Genomic DNA, 19,958 nt, shown 5'->3' with positions numbered 1-19,958 from the left:
CTCCCAAAGTGCTGGGATTACAGGCTTGAGCCACCGCGCCCGGCCTCCTTGCCTCAACTTTTATGGAATAACAGATTGAAAACATTTTCTCATGACTTTAAAATTTGTTAAAAATACTTTGTTGCTATATAATCTCTCTTTGTATGGCTCAGCAATAATTCATTAATTTGGGGAGGACACTTTAGGTTGATTTCAAGTTTTGCTACTGTAAATGATGCTGTTGTGAAGCTCTTTGTGCTTACAACCCTGTTCACATTTTACATTATTTGCTTAGACCAGATTCCTAGAAATGGGGTTACTGAGTGAGAGAATGACTGTTGTTAAGAACTCCTGTACCATGAAGCATCCTGTCATGGCAATCGCTTTCCTACTGGCCTGTGTCACCTCTATGGGCTGAATTAAAAAAAAAAAAACAATTTGCTTTCTTTTTACTATCAAGAAGTTCATGTTTATTGTGGAAAATTTAGTAAATGGAAAATGTTAAAAAAATAAAAATAAAAATAAAAATAAATTGCCCATGCCTGGCCTCCAACCCAAAATGACATCTTGGTGTTCTAGAGGAATGAGCTGTACACACTCTTTTGTAACCTGCTTTTTTTCCACTTAGTATTTTGATAAGCTTTCTTTGCTCATCATTAGGTATTCTTCTGTCCCTGCATTCAGGTGTTTGGTTATGTGGACACTTGATTTATCTAACCCAGCCCATGACTGGCTGTGTGTCGTCATGTGGCACTGTCAGGCAGGCATGTTCCTAGGAGGCCATGTTTTGTGTTAAGTACACAGTCTTAGGCTCTCCCTGCCACACTCACCCTGCCATATGTGTCCTTGTCTTGCAGCCGAATCTGTGACCTCTCTGCCATCCCAAAACAATGGAACTACCAGCCCTGACCCCTTTGAGTCTCAACCCCTGACCGTTGCCTCAAGCAAGCCCAGCAGTGCCCGGAAAACACCTGAGTCCTTTCTGGGCCCCAACGCAGCCCTGGTGAACCTGGACTCACTGGTGACCAGGCCCGCCCCACCAGCCCAGTCCCTCAACCCTTTCCTGGCACCAGGTAGGCTCTCATCCCAGGCTTCATCCAGCTGCCTGCTGTGCCTGAGAATGTGTGCAGCAGGCCTCTCGGGGGCTCTTCCCACTGTGTGACAGGGAAGGGGTGGGACTAGCTGGAGACTCTAGATTAGCACACATGCCCTCGCCAGGGCTGCCTGGGGTGGGGTGTGGAAGCCGTTGTCAGTTATGTGGGGAGGGTATGGGTAGGAAATAGCTCCTTTCCTCTCAGTTGAGACTGCCAAGCAGAAGCTGTCCCTGACTTGGTGCCCCCCGGTTGTGAGACCCTCAAGGGAGTGTCAGTTCTAAGGCAGGTGGAGTAGGGTGGGCTGCTAGGGCTGAGGAAGAGCCAGGGTTTGATGTGTAGCACACCTCTCTTGGGAAAAATGTAACTTAGCCCTTGGGTACAAGCCTTTTTCCAGGTCCCTCGCTTACACTCCTGGTGCCAGAGTCTGCCCCCTGCCCTCAAAGCTCCACGTTGGCTGCTGGACAAGCCCCCAGCTGTTCAATTGGGTATCCAGGGCCATTATGGCCTGGCCCCACTCTCCTCCTGCCTCCCTGTGTGCATGGCACCCCTCAACCTGTACAGCCCTTCCTTAAGCCCAGGCTGTTACACACTCAGTTTCCCCTGCCTGTAATATCCTCCCTCCTCTTCCCCAATGAAAGCATCTTACTCCTCCTTTGACACCCAGCTCAGATGACCCCCCTTCTAGGAAGTCCCCCCAGCCCCCTTCCTCACATGTTTCCCAAGGCCTTGGGCGTCCCCCAGGGCAGGAATGTGTCACCCTCAAGTGTTCAGTCCCTGACTGGCCCCACCATGTAGGGATCTGAGGATCTTGGGCCATCGTCCCTGACAGTACCTTGCAGAGGAGAATGACCACTGAACTTACAGAGGCTGAGGTTGGGGACCCTTGGACAGAAGTGAGGTGTGTGGAGTTCCTGGGTCCTGGCCAACCCTGAGGTCCTACGATGGGTGAGGACATGGCTGCCCTAGAGGAGGTGGTTCCCTGGGTGGAACTAGATTAGCTTCCAGGCTCCTCAGCCAGCCAGGAATCTGTGCCTGCCCCAGGAGGCCTTATGCCTCTTCTGCCCAGAGAGCCCTTGAAGGCCCTGCAGGAGCTCTGGTGGTCATCTGTGTCCATCAGCTCTCGGTAGGCACCTGGCTGGAAGCCTGAGGCAGCTTTGTTGGCTGCACACCAGTCGTGGTACCTGGGGGCTGCAGCCAAGATGGAGGAGGTTTGGGCAGCTCTGCTGGACATACAGGGCCATTCTCCAGGCTACTCAGGGTAGGGCCAGGCTGCCTGGAAGAGTTGGTGCTGGCAGCATACATACTTTTGCAAAGAAAAGGCTTTCTAGTGTGAGGTAAATAAATTCTGGAGACACTGGGAAAGACAAGGCTGCATCAGCTTCTTGAATGCAGGACTTCTAGCCTTCGCGATGTCATATGTGGGTCCCTGGGTGCATTGTGGGCACTGCCACATGAGCCACACACTGCCAGTCCCATGTCCCCCTCAGCAAACAGAATGAGGGAGCAGTGGCAGCTGATGGCTGGTGAAGGTGTCCTGGGTGCCAGCCCTGCAGAGGAGCCAGGGTGCCCCGAGATGGCCGTGTTCCTGGCATGGCCTTGTTCAGCTTTGTAACGCTGGACAAATCACTTGGCTTCTCACAGCCTCAATCTCATCCTTAAAGTGCAGATTCATGCAGTCAGCAGATATTTGCTATTGTCTGCCATGGACTCGGCCGGCACCGTCACGGGTTCTGAGGGCACAGCAGGGACCAGAACACCCACATGCAGTCCCTGACCTGAGAGCTCAGAAGGCCGCACCCTGACGGCTCAGCCTCTGCCCCTTCTTCTGTCTCCCCAGGTGCACCCGCCACCTCGGCTCCTGTTAACCCCTTCCAGGTGAACCAGCCCCAGCCGCTGACGCTGAACCAGCTTCGGGGGAGCCCAGTCCTGGGGACCAGCACATCCTTTGGGCCTGGCCCAGGAGTGGAGTCCATGGCTGTGGCCTCGATGACCTCCACGGCCCCACACCCAGCTCTGGGGGCCACTGGTTCCTCTCTGACCCCACTGGGCCCTGCAACGATGAACATGGTGGGCAGTGTGGGTATCCCCCCATCTGCAGCCCAGGCCACCGGCACAACCAACCCTTTCCTTCTCTAGTGCCTGGCTTGGGACCCGCCCAAAGCACCTGTGCTGGAGGATGCCGAGCAGGGACTCTCGTCTGTGGGACGGGATCCAAGAGTTTGGGGATTAGGGGTATTAGGGTTTTTCAGCTCCAGCTTCCTGATGAAAGGGCTGTCTTTACAGCCCCAACCCTCAGACCCTCGCCTTCCAAGGCAGGCCCACTTGGCCTGGCCTGCTCTCACCACCTCCTCCCAAGCACTCAGGTCCTGGCAGGGCCCCTCTGAGGCCTTGGATGAGGAGGTGGAGTCAGCAGTATTGCCCTTGCCCCCAGCCTCAGCCAGAGGGTCTCCAGGACGTTGCCTGTCCCAGGACTTGGGACGGTGGCCTCATCTTTGTCCTCCCCACCCCCCAGCCCTAGGGACACCCCAGGCAGTCCTGGGTGTGGACACGATGAAGCACCTGCTCCATAAGACACTGACCTTTTGGGGAAGTGGTTGGCATATTTTATTTTTCTTTGACTCGTGTGAGTTCAAAGTAAACACCACCACCGTGGACAACTCTTGAATTAAATCCACTAGAGCGAGCTTTAAAACTAATCTGAGCATAACCCCCAACGTGGCTCTATGCTTGTGTACCTTTGCACATATTTTGTTTAGTACAGTTTCATATTTGAGTTTGCAGAATTATCTAATAGTCTTTTTTTGGCTAATATTTTTATAACGTAGTTCTTATTTAACTGTCTAGTTTTGATAGAATTTACCAGGTCTGGCTGAATGAAGATATTGGCACGTGTTATTTTAGTGGTTTAAATCCTCTTATTTATGGTTTTAACTCTAAGAAAATTTTAAAAGGAAGAGATGTTTGGATGACAAAAAAAAAAAAAAAATGCCTTATTGAAAAAAAAAAAAAAAATTTTTATAAAGAAAACATATGGGAATTTGATTACACATAGATGATGTTTATAAAAAAAAAAAAAAAAACTACAACAGCAACAAAAAATCCTAGCCTCCAGTTGCCTTTTCCTTTCTTTAACTCCTGTTTTTGGTGAATTACTAAACTGATTGACTTTCAGCCTTATTGGCTAGATCCTGAGCGAGAGGCTATTTTTCTTACTGATATACCAACATCCTGAAAGTTAAAGAAAAAAATCTAATGTATGAATGTGACTCACCAATTTTTATCGACTAATTCCTTTTTTTTATTAAAGGCATGCAGGGATTAACAAGGACTTCTGTTTACAGTGGAAATCTGAAATGGAAGAAACATCTTTAACCTTGTGTGTCTGTGATCTCCTCTGTCTTAATCCACGCTCAGGCTAAAGATGGGGATAATGTGGAAATGGCAGTTGTCCTGAGGGCATGGAGGTGGGGGTGCTTCTGTGCCCACGGGTCCCTGGGCAATAGTCCCTAGGCTAAGACGGGAGTGGGGGGCTAAGGGACCAGGGCTGGCCCTGATCCACCTACCTGCTAACTCCAGACATTATTTTTAAATTGGAGATCTAAAAATAATTCTCTTGTATTTTGGAGATGAAGAAAAAAGTCATTCACCCGGGACAGATTTTTAACAAACATGCATTAATAGTACCTCCCTCTTCCAAACTCCTGCTGTCCTCACCTCACCCACCACTGTAAAAGTATTATGTCATGTGTTAAAGACCAGAAAAAACTTGCTTTTACCCAGGGAAGGGACATTCCCCCAATCCTGTGTCTGGGCAGCTTGCCTGGTGGACGTTTCTGGCCCCTTTTCCACCATGGGAATTTCTCACCTCCAGCTCTAAGGGCAGCCGACCACCTGCCAGCCCCTCTCTGGTTCCAGAAGATCTAACCCTTCGCACTAGCGCAGGAGAGATCTTAAATGGTCTCCGGGCTGCTGGGACATGCAGGCTGTGAGTGAGGACTGCACCCACTCATGCTGTTCCTGAGGCCACCCTCTCCAGTCCCAGGAGCCATGTCTAGAGTTCCTGACCAGCCACCCTCTGCCAGAACTGCAGGCCTGGGGCTGGGCCTTAGGCTCCTGCTGCCATTGGGGTAAGCCGGTGGCTGGTCTCGTCTGCCGGGGGAAGGGTGGGTGGGGAGGTGCAGTGGGATGGGAGGCGGGAGGCTTGCCCAGAAAGGTGCTTTCCTTCAGATGGTGCAGGGCCTGGGCCAGCCTTACAGGTCAGTAGACCAGACTCGACTACTTGGGGTCAGTGATTCTTTTGTAACAGAAGAGCCCTTCATGACACGACTTTGAGGCCCCAACATGACAGCCACTGGGCCACCAGGACCCAAGAAGACAGCCCCCACCCCATCTTCTGGCACAGGCCATCCCGAGTGCATGTCCCTGTTGCCCACTGCACTGAACATGAAGCCACCGGCCACTGCCACGCATATTGGCGCCTGTGCCATCATGCTCCTTCCTGATGGGCACTGTGGTGGAGGAAGTCACCCAGCTGTTTCTCAGTCCCAGAGGCCGGTGGCTGGTTTTGAACTTGTGTTGACTGTTGATACTTATTTACTGTATAAATATAATTTATCATTTGTACCATGATGCGGTTTCTGGCTGTGTCCTTCTCCCACCTCATCTTCATCAGTCCTGTTCCACTGGTGGGGGGTGGGAGATAAAGGAGCCGATTCCTGTGGAGTTTGGTCTGCAGTCAATGAGGCCTCCAGCCTGGTCGTAGTACCCGTGTGAGCTGGGCATTTGGTTGCCCCTGAACCTCAGGGAAAGGGGGTGGGAGGCCTGCCCTTGGTGAGGTGCTGAGATTGGTGGCCTGCACGGGTGTGGTGGGGGAAGTGCTAGCCACTGCCCCTTACCCTTCCTGCGTCCGCCCTCCTAATGTGGCCTGGTCACTGGTGGAGACTGCTTTGGATGAGGTGGAAGTGACAGTGTGCTGGGTCCCCAGAGGCTTTCTGTGCTCTGCCTCCTCTGGTGTCCATGCTGCAGAAGAGCTGCTCTGGGAAGCCACCTCCCGTCAGCCGGGGCAGCGGAGGGAGGGAGTGCATGGAGCTGCCCAGCCAACTGTGTATTCCTGAGAGGAAGGGCCTGTTGGAGCCACTGGTTCTTAGGTAGCTTGCTGTGCAACAGCTGACCGACACAGAGGGCCTGTGCCTCAGCCGCTGATCAGAGGAGGGCAGCGGCGGGAGGACACGTGCTCCTCCGGGCAGCAGAGGTGGAAGAGGTGCTCTGGTCATGGGAGGAGGCAAGGCCGAGGCAGAGGCGGCTGGGAGACGCTGATGGGAAGGGTTGGAGAGGCCCTGAAATGAACCTGGAGGGAGGCCTGGGACTGCCCTGCAGCCCTCTGCTCTCTGTGTGAGTGCCTGGCACCCAAGGACAAACAGACAAGCTTGACTCAGAGCTAGGAGGCTAGGGGCTGGTGGCAGGGGGTGCCCATTCAGTGCAGGGGGCAGGAGAGAGAGAAGGGTGTGTAGGATGCTCTTGTTTACGCTGCAGTAACACATCTCCAGGTCTCAGCGGCTTCCCACGAGTTTCTCACAGAAGTCAGGGACTCAAGCCTCTTTCATGTTGAGACACTGCTTTGACAGACAGCCCTGAAGGTAGCTACGAAGGGAAAAATGGACAAGGGCCAAGCGTAGATTTCTTACAGCCAGCCCTGGAATTGCTGCACTGCCACCCACACCAGTGCCAGAATTAGGCCCTCGGCCCCCATCCAGATGTGGGGGGATGGGCAAGTGCAGGCTTCTTTTGTGGCGGAGGGCAGGAGCGGGGAAAATGGGCTTGGTTAACATTGCCAGTCCGGGTCACAGCGGACTCTGGCTCCCAGAGAGTTATTTCAGTCTTCTTCTCAAACAGACCATAAGGTCCTGTGTCCTGGGCTCTGTGGGTATAGAGCCTTCTCCAGCAAGGCAGACACAGCCTATAAACTAGAAAGACCTATGATCTGTGCCCTTCCCCCAACAATAACAACAAAGCGGGGCAGGGGTCTGTCCCCACAGTCCAACTCCATTTGGAGGAGCAGAGAATGGGAGAGGCCCCACAGTGCTGGAAGCTGCAGCAGACTGAGGTCGCCTTGCGGTGAGGAGGGAAAGGACCTAATGGTGCCCTGCTCTGGGCTCTGCCCCCTGGTGGAGAGCTGGCCTTTTTTGTATTCCCTTGGCTGCAGCTCTTGGGCCAAGCTCAGCTTTCTCACCTGCTGCCTGTGGGTGGATGGTTCCGGGCCAGGACCTGTTTTGAGTGAGCCAGAGGCTTCAGTCCAGGCTCATGGGCCTTGTAGAGGCACAGTTGCCTCAAAAATGTGACAGTCTTTATGCTTCTAATCAGTTCCATGTGCAAATAACTGCATTATTTTGGTCAGAGTGTTATTTGGTGGCCCCCGATGGACCTTGTCTCCCAGTGTGGTCTCCCTTACCTGATGGGCATGGCCATATGACTAGATGGGGCCAGTGGCATGATGGCAGCAGGGGCTTGATAAACGCCTGCACATGGAGCTTGACGTCCTGGCATGTTCTGCTGGCAGCCCACCTGTCGTACTATGAGAAGTTCAAACACGTGGAGAGGCGACATGGGGGAGAACGGAGGTGTTCTGTCAGTAGCCCCCAGGAGCCCCAGACAACAGCCCAACATGTGAGTAATCATGTTGGTCAGCCAGTGGAACAGCTCCAGCTAGAATCAAGTGTAGCACAGCCGCCCAGCTGAGCCCAGTCCCCTATGGGATCATAAGTGATAAATGATAGTGGTTTTACATGACAGTTTTGGGGTAATTTGTTACACAGCAATAGACAACTCAAGGACACACAGAAAATTATTTCCTAGACATAAGTTGCCTTATTTCCTTGCTGGCTTACCTCCATGCTTCTCTCAATGGTAGCTACCATGAGGCCATCTGGGATCATGATGGGAGAGCCACCCCCTTAATTCCATATTTACCAAAAGACCAAGTTATTTTGTTCAGATAAGTTTTATTATGCCTTTATTGTTCAAAGCAATTTTCAGTCTTATCTCATTAGAGTTCTAGAAAGTCTCCTTTTGCAATGTTTTGATGCCAATTTTTTTTTTTTTTAGATTCTTTGTTGCCTTTCATTTCTGCTTGCAAACTAGCCAGTTCTTTCCTCCTTACTGTGATAGCATTCTGAAATGCAGTCAACAGTAGCCAACTCACACTGTACATCCTCTCTGGTCTGTCCCTTTCCCCTAGAGCTGCTGGCTCTGGGGCACATAACCTGCCTCCCAAGTTAGCAAGAGAGTCTTAGCAAATGTCTTGTATTTGCACAATATGGATCTCCTGCTGTCCAGCTTATGAGCTGTATTCTTTTTGCCTGCCACGCAGCTGCTTAGCCAATGACACTTTGTTTTTTCTGTTTTTTGGCTGCAGCAGAAACCCACTCCTTATTTCCATATCATTTGCAATAGAATAGGCTATGCAGGATCAAATAACCCCAAGCGCTCATTGGCTGCACACAGTATCTTACGAATATTTCGCACTCACAAAAAGCCTGATGGAGATGTTCCTGGCAGTGCTCTGCAAGCTGGGGTGCCCAGACCCAGGCTCCTCCCTTACGATGCTGCTGTCTTCAACGTGTGTCTCAAAGGGTGCCATGGACAAGAACGAGGAGAAGTGCTTGTGCAACACTGAAGTGGGTCAGACCTCTCAGTGGTGAACATCCTTTTCATACTTTGCTTTGGCTAGAACTACTCACATGGACCCACGTTGATGCAACGGGCCTGGGAAATGTAGTCTTCGGGTGTGCCAGGAGAAAAGGGAGATAGTCTGGTGAACATGCGGCTTTGTGACAGTGGCTGACAGCACGGACAGCAAGTGAGCGCGGACCTGCGGGCCGTATGCCTCGACTGTCCTCATGGAGGGGGTCCCACATGCCCAACCACCTCCCAACCCCGGCTTCCCAGGCACTCACGCCTTCAGCCTCTAAATCTCACTGCATCATCTCTTGCCTTGACTGGGCAGGGATGCAAGGAGCTTTGTGAAGTGACAGTGACATTTCTGTGCCTTTGGGGCTGGGTTGTTCATTCTTTTTCTTTTTTGAGATGGAGTCTCCCTCTGTTGCCCAGGCTGGAATGCAGTGGTGCAGTCTTGGCTCACTGCAACCTCCACCTCTGGGGTTCAAGCGATTCTCCTGCCTCAGCCTCCCGGGTAGCTAGGATTACAGGCGCCTGCCACCTGTAATGCCTGGCTAACTTTTTGTATTTTTAGTAGAGACGGGGTTTCACCATGTTGGCCAGGCTGGTCTTACAGTCCTGACCTCAGGTGATCCGCCTGCATCAGCCTCCCAAAGTGCTGGGATTACAGGCCTGAACCACCACGCCCGGCCTGGTTGTGCATTCTTAAAGTATTCTGGGCCAGGCGCGGTGGCTCACGCCTGTAATCCCAAAACTTTGGGAAGCTGATACAGGCAGATCACCTGAGGTCAGGAGTGGAAGACCAGCCTGGCCAACATGGTGAAACCCTGTCTCTACAAAAATACAAAAATTAGCCAGTTGCAGTGGCACATGCCTGTAATTTTAAGCTACTCAGGAGGCTGAGGCAGGAGAATCACTTGAACCCGGGAGGCAGAGGTTTCAGTGAGCCAGGATTGTGCCACTGCACTCCAGCCTGGGCAACAAAGTAAGACCCTGTCTCATAAAAAAAAAAAAAAAAAAAAAGTTATGCATTTTGTTGTATATAAATGTCCTCTCAGAAGAACACACTAAAGCCAGACACTGGATTCTGGTTAATGGTAAGTGTGCTAAAACATACGGAAGGTGGAGTCCTGATGTCGTGGTTTATTTTGAAATGCAATAAAAGTAGGATGGATTGAAGCAGGGATGAATAGTTGGATAGATGTGAATATGAAAGTATGGAACAGTAAATTGGTAATGGTAGAATCTAGGTGGTGGGTATGGGGTGTTCACTGTAAAATGATGTCAGCTTTTCCATGTTTAGACATTTCAGTAATGTTGAGAAAAACTGGAAAATTAAACATAACCAGAAGAGGGTGACTTAGTATGTCCCAGCTGCTGACAGGCTGGACAAATGGGGCCTGAGGCTTGAACATGCACGCCACAGGCTAGAGGCTTCAGGGAAGAAGTTTCAGGTCCCCTTTATGTGGACCAAGGCCAGTGGCCTGGGTGAGGTGAGGCCATGGACAGAGAAAACAGCTTTCTGGAGAGCTGTGATAAAATGGGGCAGAGGACAGGAGCAGTTGGGGGTGCTGGGCTTTTGCTCTGTGTCATCCCGTGACAGATATGGGGCACATGTGGAGGCTGGTGTGCAGGAACCTGTGCAGGAAAATTCACGATGGAGGGAGATGGGCAGAAGACCCTTGAGAGCACTGCATCTCCCACATACCCGAGCCTTGTCCTCAGGTAGGGTCAGGAAGGCAGCTAATGTGGGGTCGTTGTGGGAACGGGTGGGAGCGCCTCAGGCTAAGCTGGCAGGGAGGGTGCCGGAGGAGGTCTGAAGAGACAAAGACTGTAAGTTTCCTCAGAGAATGCATGAGGGAGTTGTCTAAGGAAACATAGACCTGGGCCATGGATGGAACGTGGGCCGTCGTGGCTCTAGGGGCTCAGGCAGGTGCAGGGCAGGTGAAGGAACAGCTGGCTGTCACCAGGGTGGAGACTCTGTCGGGTGAGTATAAACGAAGGATGGAGGACACTATGGGGAAGTGCATGCAGATGACCAGGACTTCTAAACTGGGTTGGGAGGAAAGCAAGGAAAAAGGGGCTGGTCCAGGGGCTTGGAGGGCCTGGTGGTTTGAAGAGCACAGGGAAGTGCCACATGAGGAAGGGCCTGGCCTGAGGGAGGGATGCCTCGATTTAGACCTCAGAGGCAGTGCCTTCACCAGTAACAGGAGATATGCCTGGCTGTGAGGGGTAGAGGTGAAGATCGTTCCAAGTGAGGAGGTTGAGGAAGAGGCAAGGACACACCCCTGCTCTAGGCTCACTGCACATGTGGAGTGGGAGGAAAAAAGATTCCACTTAAGAGGGCTGCAGGGGACTGAGCGGGCTTCAGTAAGGCCAGAAGGCACAGGGAACTTCCTATTCCGAGAAGATGGTGGGAATCACAGGAATTTTGCTGCCAACAGACCATGAGTTCCAGAGTGCATAGTGAGTTCTGGGGAGGGCACGGGAGTGCTCGTGAGATAAAGAGCAGAAGAGGGTCAGCCCAGATGGTCTCAGGGCAAGTGCCCATGACAGTCCAGGGCAACATGGGCGAGGCTGGGAGGTGGGGGTGTGCCAGGAGCCTGTGGTTTCTCTTGGATCCCGGTGAGGGCAGTATCTAGGCTGGGGCACCATGTCTGCCTACAGCTCAGGAGCAGGACAGAGAGGGCCCAGAGCTGCTTCGTGAGGTGCCAGGGGTTCTTGGGAAGGTAGGGAGACCCAGGGCCAGGGCCCCCAAAGTAATGCTAAAGGGGTTCTGCTTCCAGAAGGGCCCGGACAACCTCAGAGGTCAGGGTGTTGAGCCAGGGGGCTCACCTTCCTCTCCTGCCAAGGGGCTGCCAGAAAGCTGGACCCCAGCCAGCAGCCTCCCACCTCTGGGAGGTTTCCAGCCCCCAACCTTGGACTGTGGGTAGGGAGGAGCAGAGAGGAGAGTGGGCAGGCTGAGGGTCTGCCGTCCCCCAGGTACCTCACCATCCAGCTTCCGCTAACAGGGTTCTCTCCTTGCCAAGGGAGGCTGGCAGCCAGGAGCATGGCTGAGTGGGTAATTCTACTTAACCCCCAAGCCTCCAAGGAGGGTGCCATGCCCAGTTCAAGGAACAATGTGTTGAGGTATAGAAAAGGTCACACAGCTGTGAGTGGCAGAACCTGGTTATGTCAAAGCTCCCATCCCAGATGCCATCCTGCTGCAGTCGAGTCTTCTGGCAGCTTCCATGGCACAAGGGGTAGGGACAGGGAGAGCCCTGGAGGTGGGGCCAGAAAGGCCCAAGAGCTCCCAGCTCCTGTTGGGGAGGGGCTAAACAGGAGAGAAGGCAGCCCCAGGCCTAGGCTCTCTGAAAATGAGACTTTATTGTATAAAACTATTCTGTGTGCCCCCAGCTCCCGCCACCAGGCTGCCCTTCAGGCTGATGGCCAGCCGCCTGACTCCGGGAAGGCAGCCCTTCATTATCAGAAACTGTGCAGCCTGTGGAGCCTTCACTGGGGGAAGCCCTGGGGTGGGCTGGGCCACGACACACCCTGTGTGTCCAAAGGCCCAGTGTTGTAGCCCAGCTTCCTCATGTCCTTGGTCACCACGTTGAAGAGGAGGGTGACAAAGCCCTGAGAACGGACACGGGTCACTGGGGACAGAAGGACAGCATCAGTCAGACTGGGATGGGGCAGAGACAGACCCAGGTTGATCTGGGAATCTCAGCCTCAGTGTACTCATCTGTAAAATGGGGACAACAGCGCCTGACCCATGCCCCTCACTGGGAGGTAAAGGGGCTGCCAGGACAGGCAGATATGACAAACCCTCTGTGCTCCAAGCAGGCCCTCATCTGGGAACATTTGTAGGCTAACTCCCATGTGCCTGGCAGGTCCCTGGCATTCACCCCAACCCTGGGCCCATCTACTCCCAGGTTCTAACCTGTCTGGGGGCTGAGGGTAGAGGAGGGGAGGGAGCTTTACCTTCCCGGCCTTCACCCTGAGCCACCACCTTGGGGTCTGTGTACTCGGGTCGCCGCCCCGTGAACCAGCTGGGAACACAGAAGAACGCAGGTAAGCAGGGCCCCACCTGGGCATTCCTGGCCTTGGACGACACTGGATGTGGGCTCTCTGTTCAGAAACCAGCACTCCTGCTCCAGCCACACCCCATCCCCACCAGGAGTCAGGCCCTAAGCAGAGCCTTCCTGGTGGCTGGGCTCCAGCGTGGTGCTGTCCCGTGCCGGGGTCACACAGCCTAGCCAGGCCTCAGGCGCTCTGTGGCCACGCTGCCTCCACTGGCCGGTTAGGCTTTTCCATCTCTGGCTTCCATGGGTTTGGTTCACTGGGAATGAGAGCTCAGGGAGATTCTGGGGTGGGGGTGCTGCCTGAACCCCCAGAAATCCCAGAAAAGTGACAGCAGTTGAGGTGGGGGAAGGGCGGGGACAATGTGACCCTCCAGCCTTCCTGGAAGGGGGCCCTACCCCAGAGAGTCTGTGGGGTGGGCAGCAGGGCCAGAACTGGCCTCCTCAGCCTTGCCTCCCACTAGTGTGGGGTCCAGGACATGTCACTTCCCATCTTGGCACCCACCACAGGCCCTGCCAGGGGTGGCACACAGCCACCAGGCCGAGCATGTGCCCTCCCTAGCCCCAGACCCCAGTCGGGCCGGGCGGGAGGCCAGGAGGCCGGGGGTGTCAGGCCCCGCCGCCGACACACCCACGCGAGCCGGAAACAACCAGGAGCACTATTCCCGGCCGGGTGGGTCCGGCAGCCGCGGGCTTCGCCCCGCCGGGACTCGCGGCCACGCCTCCTCTGCACCACAGCTCCCCGGCTCCCCCCCCCCCCCGCCCCCGCAAGGACACACCCAGCCCCCGAGGGTCACTGGCAACCATGGCGACGCAACAGCCCACACACCGCCCTCCTGTCTCTGAGGTGGGCACCAGCGCTCACCTGGGGCTGCTGCAGAGGGGCCCAGGCCAGGGAGGGGCTCCCGGCTGCTGCAGAGTTGGCCTGTGGAGACCACAGCCAGGGAGCACTGCCCACCAGCCCCAACCCCAAGGAGGAAGCCAGGGAGTGAAAGCCAGCGGGCGCTCCCCAAGGGGAAGGGATGGGCAGCCACAACCCCTGCATCAGTTTCTCCTTCGGGAGAGTGAGGCTCTCACAGCACCCACCTCACAGGAGGCTGTGTGTGAGGACAGGGGCCTGGGAGCATCCCCACTGTGCCCAGTAGATTCCACCCCGGCGCTCACATGGAGCTCCCGTTCCCACTGAATTTCTTTCCTGGGGTCCGCCCGCGTGGTCTGCTTAGCTGGCTGGGGTGGGAAAGACAAGACAGACTGTTCTGGGAGGGCATTCCAGGCAAGGACCTGAGGCAGGGAAGGACCCCTCAGGCTGGAGGAACTGAGGCAGATGGGAAGCAAGTGGGCAGGGGCTATGACGTGGGCAGGGCCCGACCACCAGCCTGGCAGCATTCTGGTTGAAGTTCATCCTGACAGAGGCACAGCCCGGGCGGGTTCTAGTAGGGGAGGGGTGCAACCCCAATTGTGTTTTAGGAAAACTTTTTCTTGCTGTGTGAAGACTAAACTGGAGGGGTTGCAGCAGGCTGAATGGCGGCCCCTCAAAGACAGCAGATCCTAGTCCTGGGAAACTGTGCACGTGACCTTATGGAGAAACAGGGTCACGTGCACTTTGCAATATGATTAGGCTAAGGATCTTGAGGTGACTATCCAGGTGGACCCTAAAGGCCATCACAAGTATCCTTATCAGACAGGGAGACAGAGGAGGTGGCCCTGTGACCGTAAAGGCAGGGACTCGAGTGGTGAGGCCATAAGCCAAGGAAGGGTGGGGCCACCAGAAGCTGAAAGGGCAATAAACAGAGTCTCCGCTAGAGCCTCAGGAGGGAGCACAGCCCGGTGGCGCCTTTCTGGGCCCAGTGACCTGGATTTTGAACTTTGGCCTTCAGCACTGTGAGGACATACATTTCTGCTGTTTTCAGCCATCACATTTGTGTGTTGTTGCAGCAGCCACCATGGGAAACGAATACAGGGGTCAAGAGTGTTTGAGGCAGGCCCTGGGCCAGCGCCGGAGGATGTGGGGAGAGGCTGGGAGAGGGGTGGGGATGACCGAGGTCTCAGTCTGACTGAGCAAGGAGCCTCCACATTTGGGAAGATTATGCCAATCAAACTGCCTTCACTAATAGACCCTTTCCCCAGTTTTTGTAATCCAAGTACATACTGCCTTGCCCAGTTGTGAGCCCCTCCACAGGGGCTGTGAAACCCTTTCCTCAGCGAGCTGTTCCCTGAAGGCCCAAAGTCCTCCTTGGAGCTGTGGGCGGTGGAACAGGGTTAACAACCCAGCCGGGATGGCTGTGTGGGTCCCCAATCCCTTAGGCCTTCCCAACCCACTGATGGGCACTGTCTCGCTGACTCCCTGACAGCTTGTGGCATGGGGATTGTCACCTCCAGGTGATACTGGCCCAGGTCATCTGGGAAAGGAGTCCTTTGCCACTGGGTGGCCTCCCAGAAGGACTCCTAGGGGCAGTGGGCACACAAATTCTCAGGCTGAGGTCAGCGGAGGCCCTGCCGTTCCTCCCCTGCATGGCTCTCAGAGCTCAGTGAGGCATTCTCGGCCCTGAGGCACGATGCTGTCCCTCCACCCAGCAGGGCTCTGGCCTGGTCTCACGCCCAGGAGTGACCAGGCTCGCAGGGGCTGCTTGCTGGCTGCTGCCCTGGAACCCAGGGAGTCCTCCATGTTCCCCTTGTGCCTCACTGATCTGCTGCGGGGCGGCAGAGGCTTGCTGCCCAACTGTGCTAATGGGCCTCGAGTCAGAAGGCCAGGGCCCAGCTGGCCCTCTAAGCTCCCACTTGGATGTGGGCAGGAGTAAGAGGCCTTCCTGCTGGGGCTGCATCCAGGCATCCCCTGGGCCCTCTTTGCAGGCCCTTGTGTCCTGGCCCCTGCCTGCCTCCCTGGTGTCTCCCTTATTCTGCCTGGCTTACCACTTACTGGCCACACTGCCGTCCTGGCCACACCGCCATCCTGGCTTCTCCTAGCATGCTAAGCTCATGCTGTCCTCAGCCCGGCAGGCACTGTTCCCTGTGCCTGGTGTTCTTCCCCGGCTCTTCCCTCCACACTAAGCCTCTGCGCAAATGTCAGCTCCAGCCAGAGACTCCCACATGTAAAGCCATTTATCATGATTACCGTTCCAAGGTGTCTGACTCATACTGCTATATCCTCTTGTTTCCCACCTTTTAATGTCACATTATGTCATGAGTATTTTCCCATCTGACAAGAGTTTTTCCTCTGCTCCATCTGACACAAAGATTTTTCACAGGGCACAGGTTAAAACTGCCTGGCCTTCTGCTGCTAGAACAGGGCTGAAGGGAGCCCCGTGACTCAGCACTCCCAGGGGACCTGTTTCTATTTGTCCCCAGTGGGTGGAGCAGCTTGCAGATCTGAGGAGGCGACCAGGCACAAACTGAGGGGGAGAATGGGACATCCATTCATCCAGTAGATCAGAAGGAGGGGCTGGGGTTATGGGTATAAGACTCACCTTGTAAACTTCTGCAGTTTAGACGTAGATTCTGGGACAAACATGGGGATGGTCCTTTTGTGCCTGAAACAAATGTTTTTGCAGACAGACGTGCTGAGTAACAGACCTTTCTGAGCCTCCAGGGAGAAGAAACACTCAGATCAGGCCAGTGCAGCTGCAGTGTGGGCCAAGTCAGGGCCAATGCCAATGAATCCAACCTGTGCTGAGCACCGCTGTGTCTGGGCAAGGTGCTGAGCGCCGGGAGACAGCCTCATGGAGGTCAGAGTCCCTTGGGGTCTTTTCTTTTCTGCGGCCCATTACCTCCCCACCCCACCTGGTGTGTGGCTGGCACCAGCCATCTGAAAGGTTCTCCTCCCAAATACAGGCTACACCCCCCCAGCCACTAGGCTGAGCTGCCCAGGCCCCTGGGGACCCCAGAGCATTCCCAGCCTGAACCTAAGACAGAAAACAAGGTGAGGTCTGTCCTAGGACAAGCCCTGCCCAGGGCCCAGGTCAGAGTGAGGACCTACCGGCCAGGTGAGAAGGGCACGTGCACGGCCCCATAGCCTCGAACCACATCGTTCCCGAACACATCTGGTCCATACACGCTGAGCACGATCTGCGGCCCTTGGGAAGGACAAGGCAGGGGGTGGGCACATGAAGACACACAGGGGAGGTACAGGGCAGACAACAGGGTGTGTCCGGCTGAGGGGGCTCAAAGGATGGAGCTCAAAGTCCTGGGGCGGCAGGCTTGAGAGGGGACAGGAGCAGGCGTGGGAACCCAGACTCTGCCAAAGACTTCTGCCCACCCTGGTACTTCCTATGTCTCCACTGAGGCCTGGGCATGCACTCCACACCCCTTCTTTTTTTGTTGTTGAGACGGAGTCTCTCTCTGTCACCCAGGCTGGAATGCAGTGGTGCTCACTGCAAGCTCCGCCACCTCCCGGGTTCACGCCATTCTCCTGCCTCAGCCTCCCTAGAAGCTGGGACTACAGGTGCCCGCCACCACGCCCAGCTAATTTTTTTGTAGTTTTTTAGTAGAGACGGGGTTTCACCATGTTCGCCAGGATGGTCTGGATCTCCTGACCTCGTGATCCACCCGCCTCGGCCTCCCAAAGTGCTGGGATTACAGGCTGAGCCACCGCGCCCGGCCCACACCCCTTCTCACCACTGTGGAGTCAGGGCCCACTCAGTCACCCCGTGTACAAGGAGGCACTTCCGGAGGCCTTATTGTGGGCCCAGGGCCCCAGCTATGATCAGGGCTGACTAAGGGCCTCTGCTCTCTGGGTGCTCCCTTCCTGGTGGAGGCAGGCTCATGGGACTAGGGTGGCGGGGGCTCATTTTGGGGGTGTCTAGGAGAAGTCAAAGAGAAAACAAAAACCTTCTGGGCATTCTCCTTTAAAATATTATAGGTATTATAATAGGTGTGGTTGTTTTCACCATCGAAACACCGCTTCGTGTTGCCATCGAGGTGCATGAGGCGCTTTCACTTCGCCAGTTTCAGGTGAGGCACCAGCCTGCCAGGCTCTGATCCTGCAGCCGCAGCTGAGGCAAGTTGGCCAAACTCTCTGCCCCGTTTCATCATCTCTAAAACACACGAAATAGAACCTAACACATAGTAAGTGCTCAGTAAATGTGAGGGAGAGGTTTGTGCCCTTACCATTACTACCTTCCACCAAAGTTAACCATCATTCTGAATTTTATGAAACTACCTCTTTACTGTTCTTTAAGACTTCACTGCCAAAGAATGCATCCCAAAGCTGGTAATTTACTTTTACCAATTTTTTTGAAACTTTATACAAAAGGAATTATACAGTATGTTTATTTTTGTGCCCAGCCTCTAATCCAAAATTATGTCCATGAGATTTTCTCAAATGGTTTCCTGTAAAGGGGTGTGTTCATGTTCAATACCATGTAACATTCTGCGTGGGAATCTGCCACAATGACCGTTCATTCTAGTGCTGATGGACACGTGGGCTGCCCTTCCTGTGGGGGCCGCGCACACAGTGCTGAGCACCACGGTGCAGGCTCTCGGTACTTGCGTGCACACATCTCTGTTGCACACACACCCCAGAAGGACACTGCACAGGGCCCATGTATGTTCCCTCCCAAAAGGTAACACCAAGCTGCCAGCATGGTCCTATCAGCCAGCACTCCCCCAGCAGCGGTATCTGATTCCTGCTCCTCTACACCTCACCAAAACATGACATTACCAATCTTTTAAATTTGGGCCATCCTAGTGCGTGAACAGTGGTAGCTCACTGTAGCTTTAAATTACATTTTCCTTCATTTAAAATTTTTCTTACTGAAATAAGGTTGAGACCTTTACCTGTTTCTTGGTCACTTGGATGTCCTCTTTTGTGAAGAACCTACTTAAGTTTCTTGCTCGGTTTTCTACTGGATGGTCTTTTTCTTTTTTCTTCATTAAAAACATGTTTTTTGAGACAGGGTCCTGCTCTGTTGCTCAGGCAGGAGTGCAGTGGTGCAATCATGGGCTCACTGCAACCTCAACCTCTTGGGCTGAAGTGATCCTCCCGCCTCAGCCTCGCAAGTAGCTGGGACTACAGGCGTATGCCACCATGCCTAATTTTTAAAATTTTTGTAGAGATGGGGTCTCACTATGTTGCCCAGGCTAGTCTCAAACTCTTGGGCTCAAGCGATCTTCCAGCCTCAGCCTCCCGTAAGTGCAGGGATTACAGACATGAGTTGCCTTGCCTGGCCTGGCCTTTTTCTTATTGATTTATAGCGTGTATATGTGTGTGTATCCTGGTACTTATCTTTTCACTTTTAGTGATGTCTTTGGATGAACATAAGTCCTTAATTTTAATGTAGTCAACGTCATTGATCTTTTCCTTTAAGGAGTCCTCCCAGAAAATCTTCTCTTACCCTGATATCATGGCTATAGTCTTCTATGCTACATATCCATCTGAAATTCACTTGTGCGTATGAGGACAGGCTGAAGTTTTTTCCTATGTATATCAAATCATCCCAGCACCATTTATTAAAAAGAACAGGCTGGGAGCAGTGGCTCATGCCTGTAATCCCAACACTTTGGGAGGCTGAGGTAGCAGATCACTTGAGGCCAGGAGTTGAAGACCAGCCTGGGCAACGTGGCAAAACCCCTTCTCTACTAAAAATACAAAAATTAGGCCAAGTGCGGTGACTCATGCCTGTAATCCCATCACTTTGGGAGGCTGAGGCGGGCGGATCATCTGAAGATGGAAGTTTAAGACCAGCCTGGCCAACATGGTGAAACACCATCTCTACTAAAAATACACAAATTGGCTGGATGTGGTGACATGTCCCTGTAGTCCCAGCTACTCGGGAGGCTGAGGCAGAATTGCTTGAACCCAGGAGGCAGAGGTTGCAGTGAGCTGAGATCATGCCACTGCACTCCAGCTTGGGAGACAGAGCAGGACTCCATCACAAAAACAGAAACAAAAATTAGCCAGGCATGGTGGCGCATGCCTGTAATCCCAGCTACTTGGAAGGTTGAGGCACCAGAATCGCTTGAACCCAGGAGGCAGAGGTTGCAGTGAGCCAAGATCGCGCCACTGCACTGCAGCCTGGGTGAGACAGCGAGACTCTGTCTCAAAAAAAAAAAGAAAGAAAGGACCCTCTTTCCCCTCCTACTCTGCAGTGCCACCTTTGTCTGAATTGATGGTCTACACGTGCTTAAGTCAGTCTTGGGGATCTCTATGAATCTG

General features: G+C 53.8%; 2 protein-coding genes across 12 annotated transcripts in view; one reads left to right on the top strand and one right to left on the bottom strand.

Moving 5' to 3' along the window:
• The window catches only part of EPN2 (epsin 2), a 101,374-nt gene extending 95,672 nt beyond the window's left edge, over window positions 1–5,702 (top strand). For 7 of the 8 annotated variants that reach the window (XM_023194805.2, XM_023194801.2, XM_023194808.2 and 4 more), the window contains 2 exons: window positions 837–1,052; window positions 2,911–5,702. In XM_023194805.2, the coding sequence (XP_023050573.1) occupies window positions 837–1,052; window positions 2,911–3,209 (515 nt within the window). In that variant the 3' untranslated portion in view covers window positions 3,210–5,702. The remainder of the gene's footprint in view (window positions 1–836; window positions 1,053–2,910) is intronic. The other variant, XR_002726880.2, reaches the window with a different exon arrangement.
• B9D1 (B9 domain containing 1) overlaps window positions 3,654–19,958 on the bottom strand; it is a 29,440-nt gene continuing 13,135 nt past the window's right edge. Inside the window, exons 4-7 of one of the 4 annotated variants that reach the window (XM_023194811.3) lie at window positions 16,782–16,878; window positions 16,273–16,335; window positions 12,711–12,778; window positions 3,654–6,713 (exon numbers count right to left, since the gene is read on the bottom strand). In XM_023194811.3, coding sequence (XP_023050579.1) covers window positions 6,673–6,713; window positions 12,711–12,778; window positions 16,273–16,335; window positions 16,782–16,878 — 269 coding nt within the window. In that variant the 3' untranslated portion in view covers window positions 3,654–6,672. Of the gene's footprint in view, window positions 6,714–10,108; window positions 10,278–12,089; window positions 12,383–12,710; window positions 12,779–15,951; window positions 16,175–16,272; window positions 16,336–16,781; window positions 16,879–19,958 lie in introns of those variants that run through there. The other 3 variants (XM_023194812.2, XM_023194809.2, XM_023194810.2) reach the window with 3 other exon arrangements.

The sequence above is a fragment of the Piliocolobus tephrosceles genome, chromosome 16 (genome assembly GCF_002776525.5).
Source record: "Piliocolobus tephrosceles isolate RC106 chromosome 16, ASM277652v3, whole genome shotgun sequence".
In the NCBI taxonomy this organism is placed as follows: domain Eukaryota; kingdom Metazoa; phylum Chordata; class Mammalia; order Primates; family Cercopithecidae; genus Piliocolobus; species Piliocolobus tephrosceles.
The sequence above is the reverse complement of the archived record's forward strand: the minus strand, read 5'-3'. Positions and strand labels throughout refer to the sequence as shown.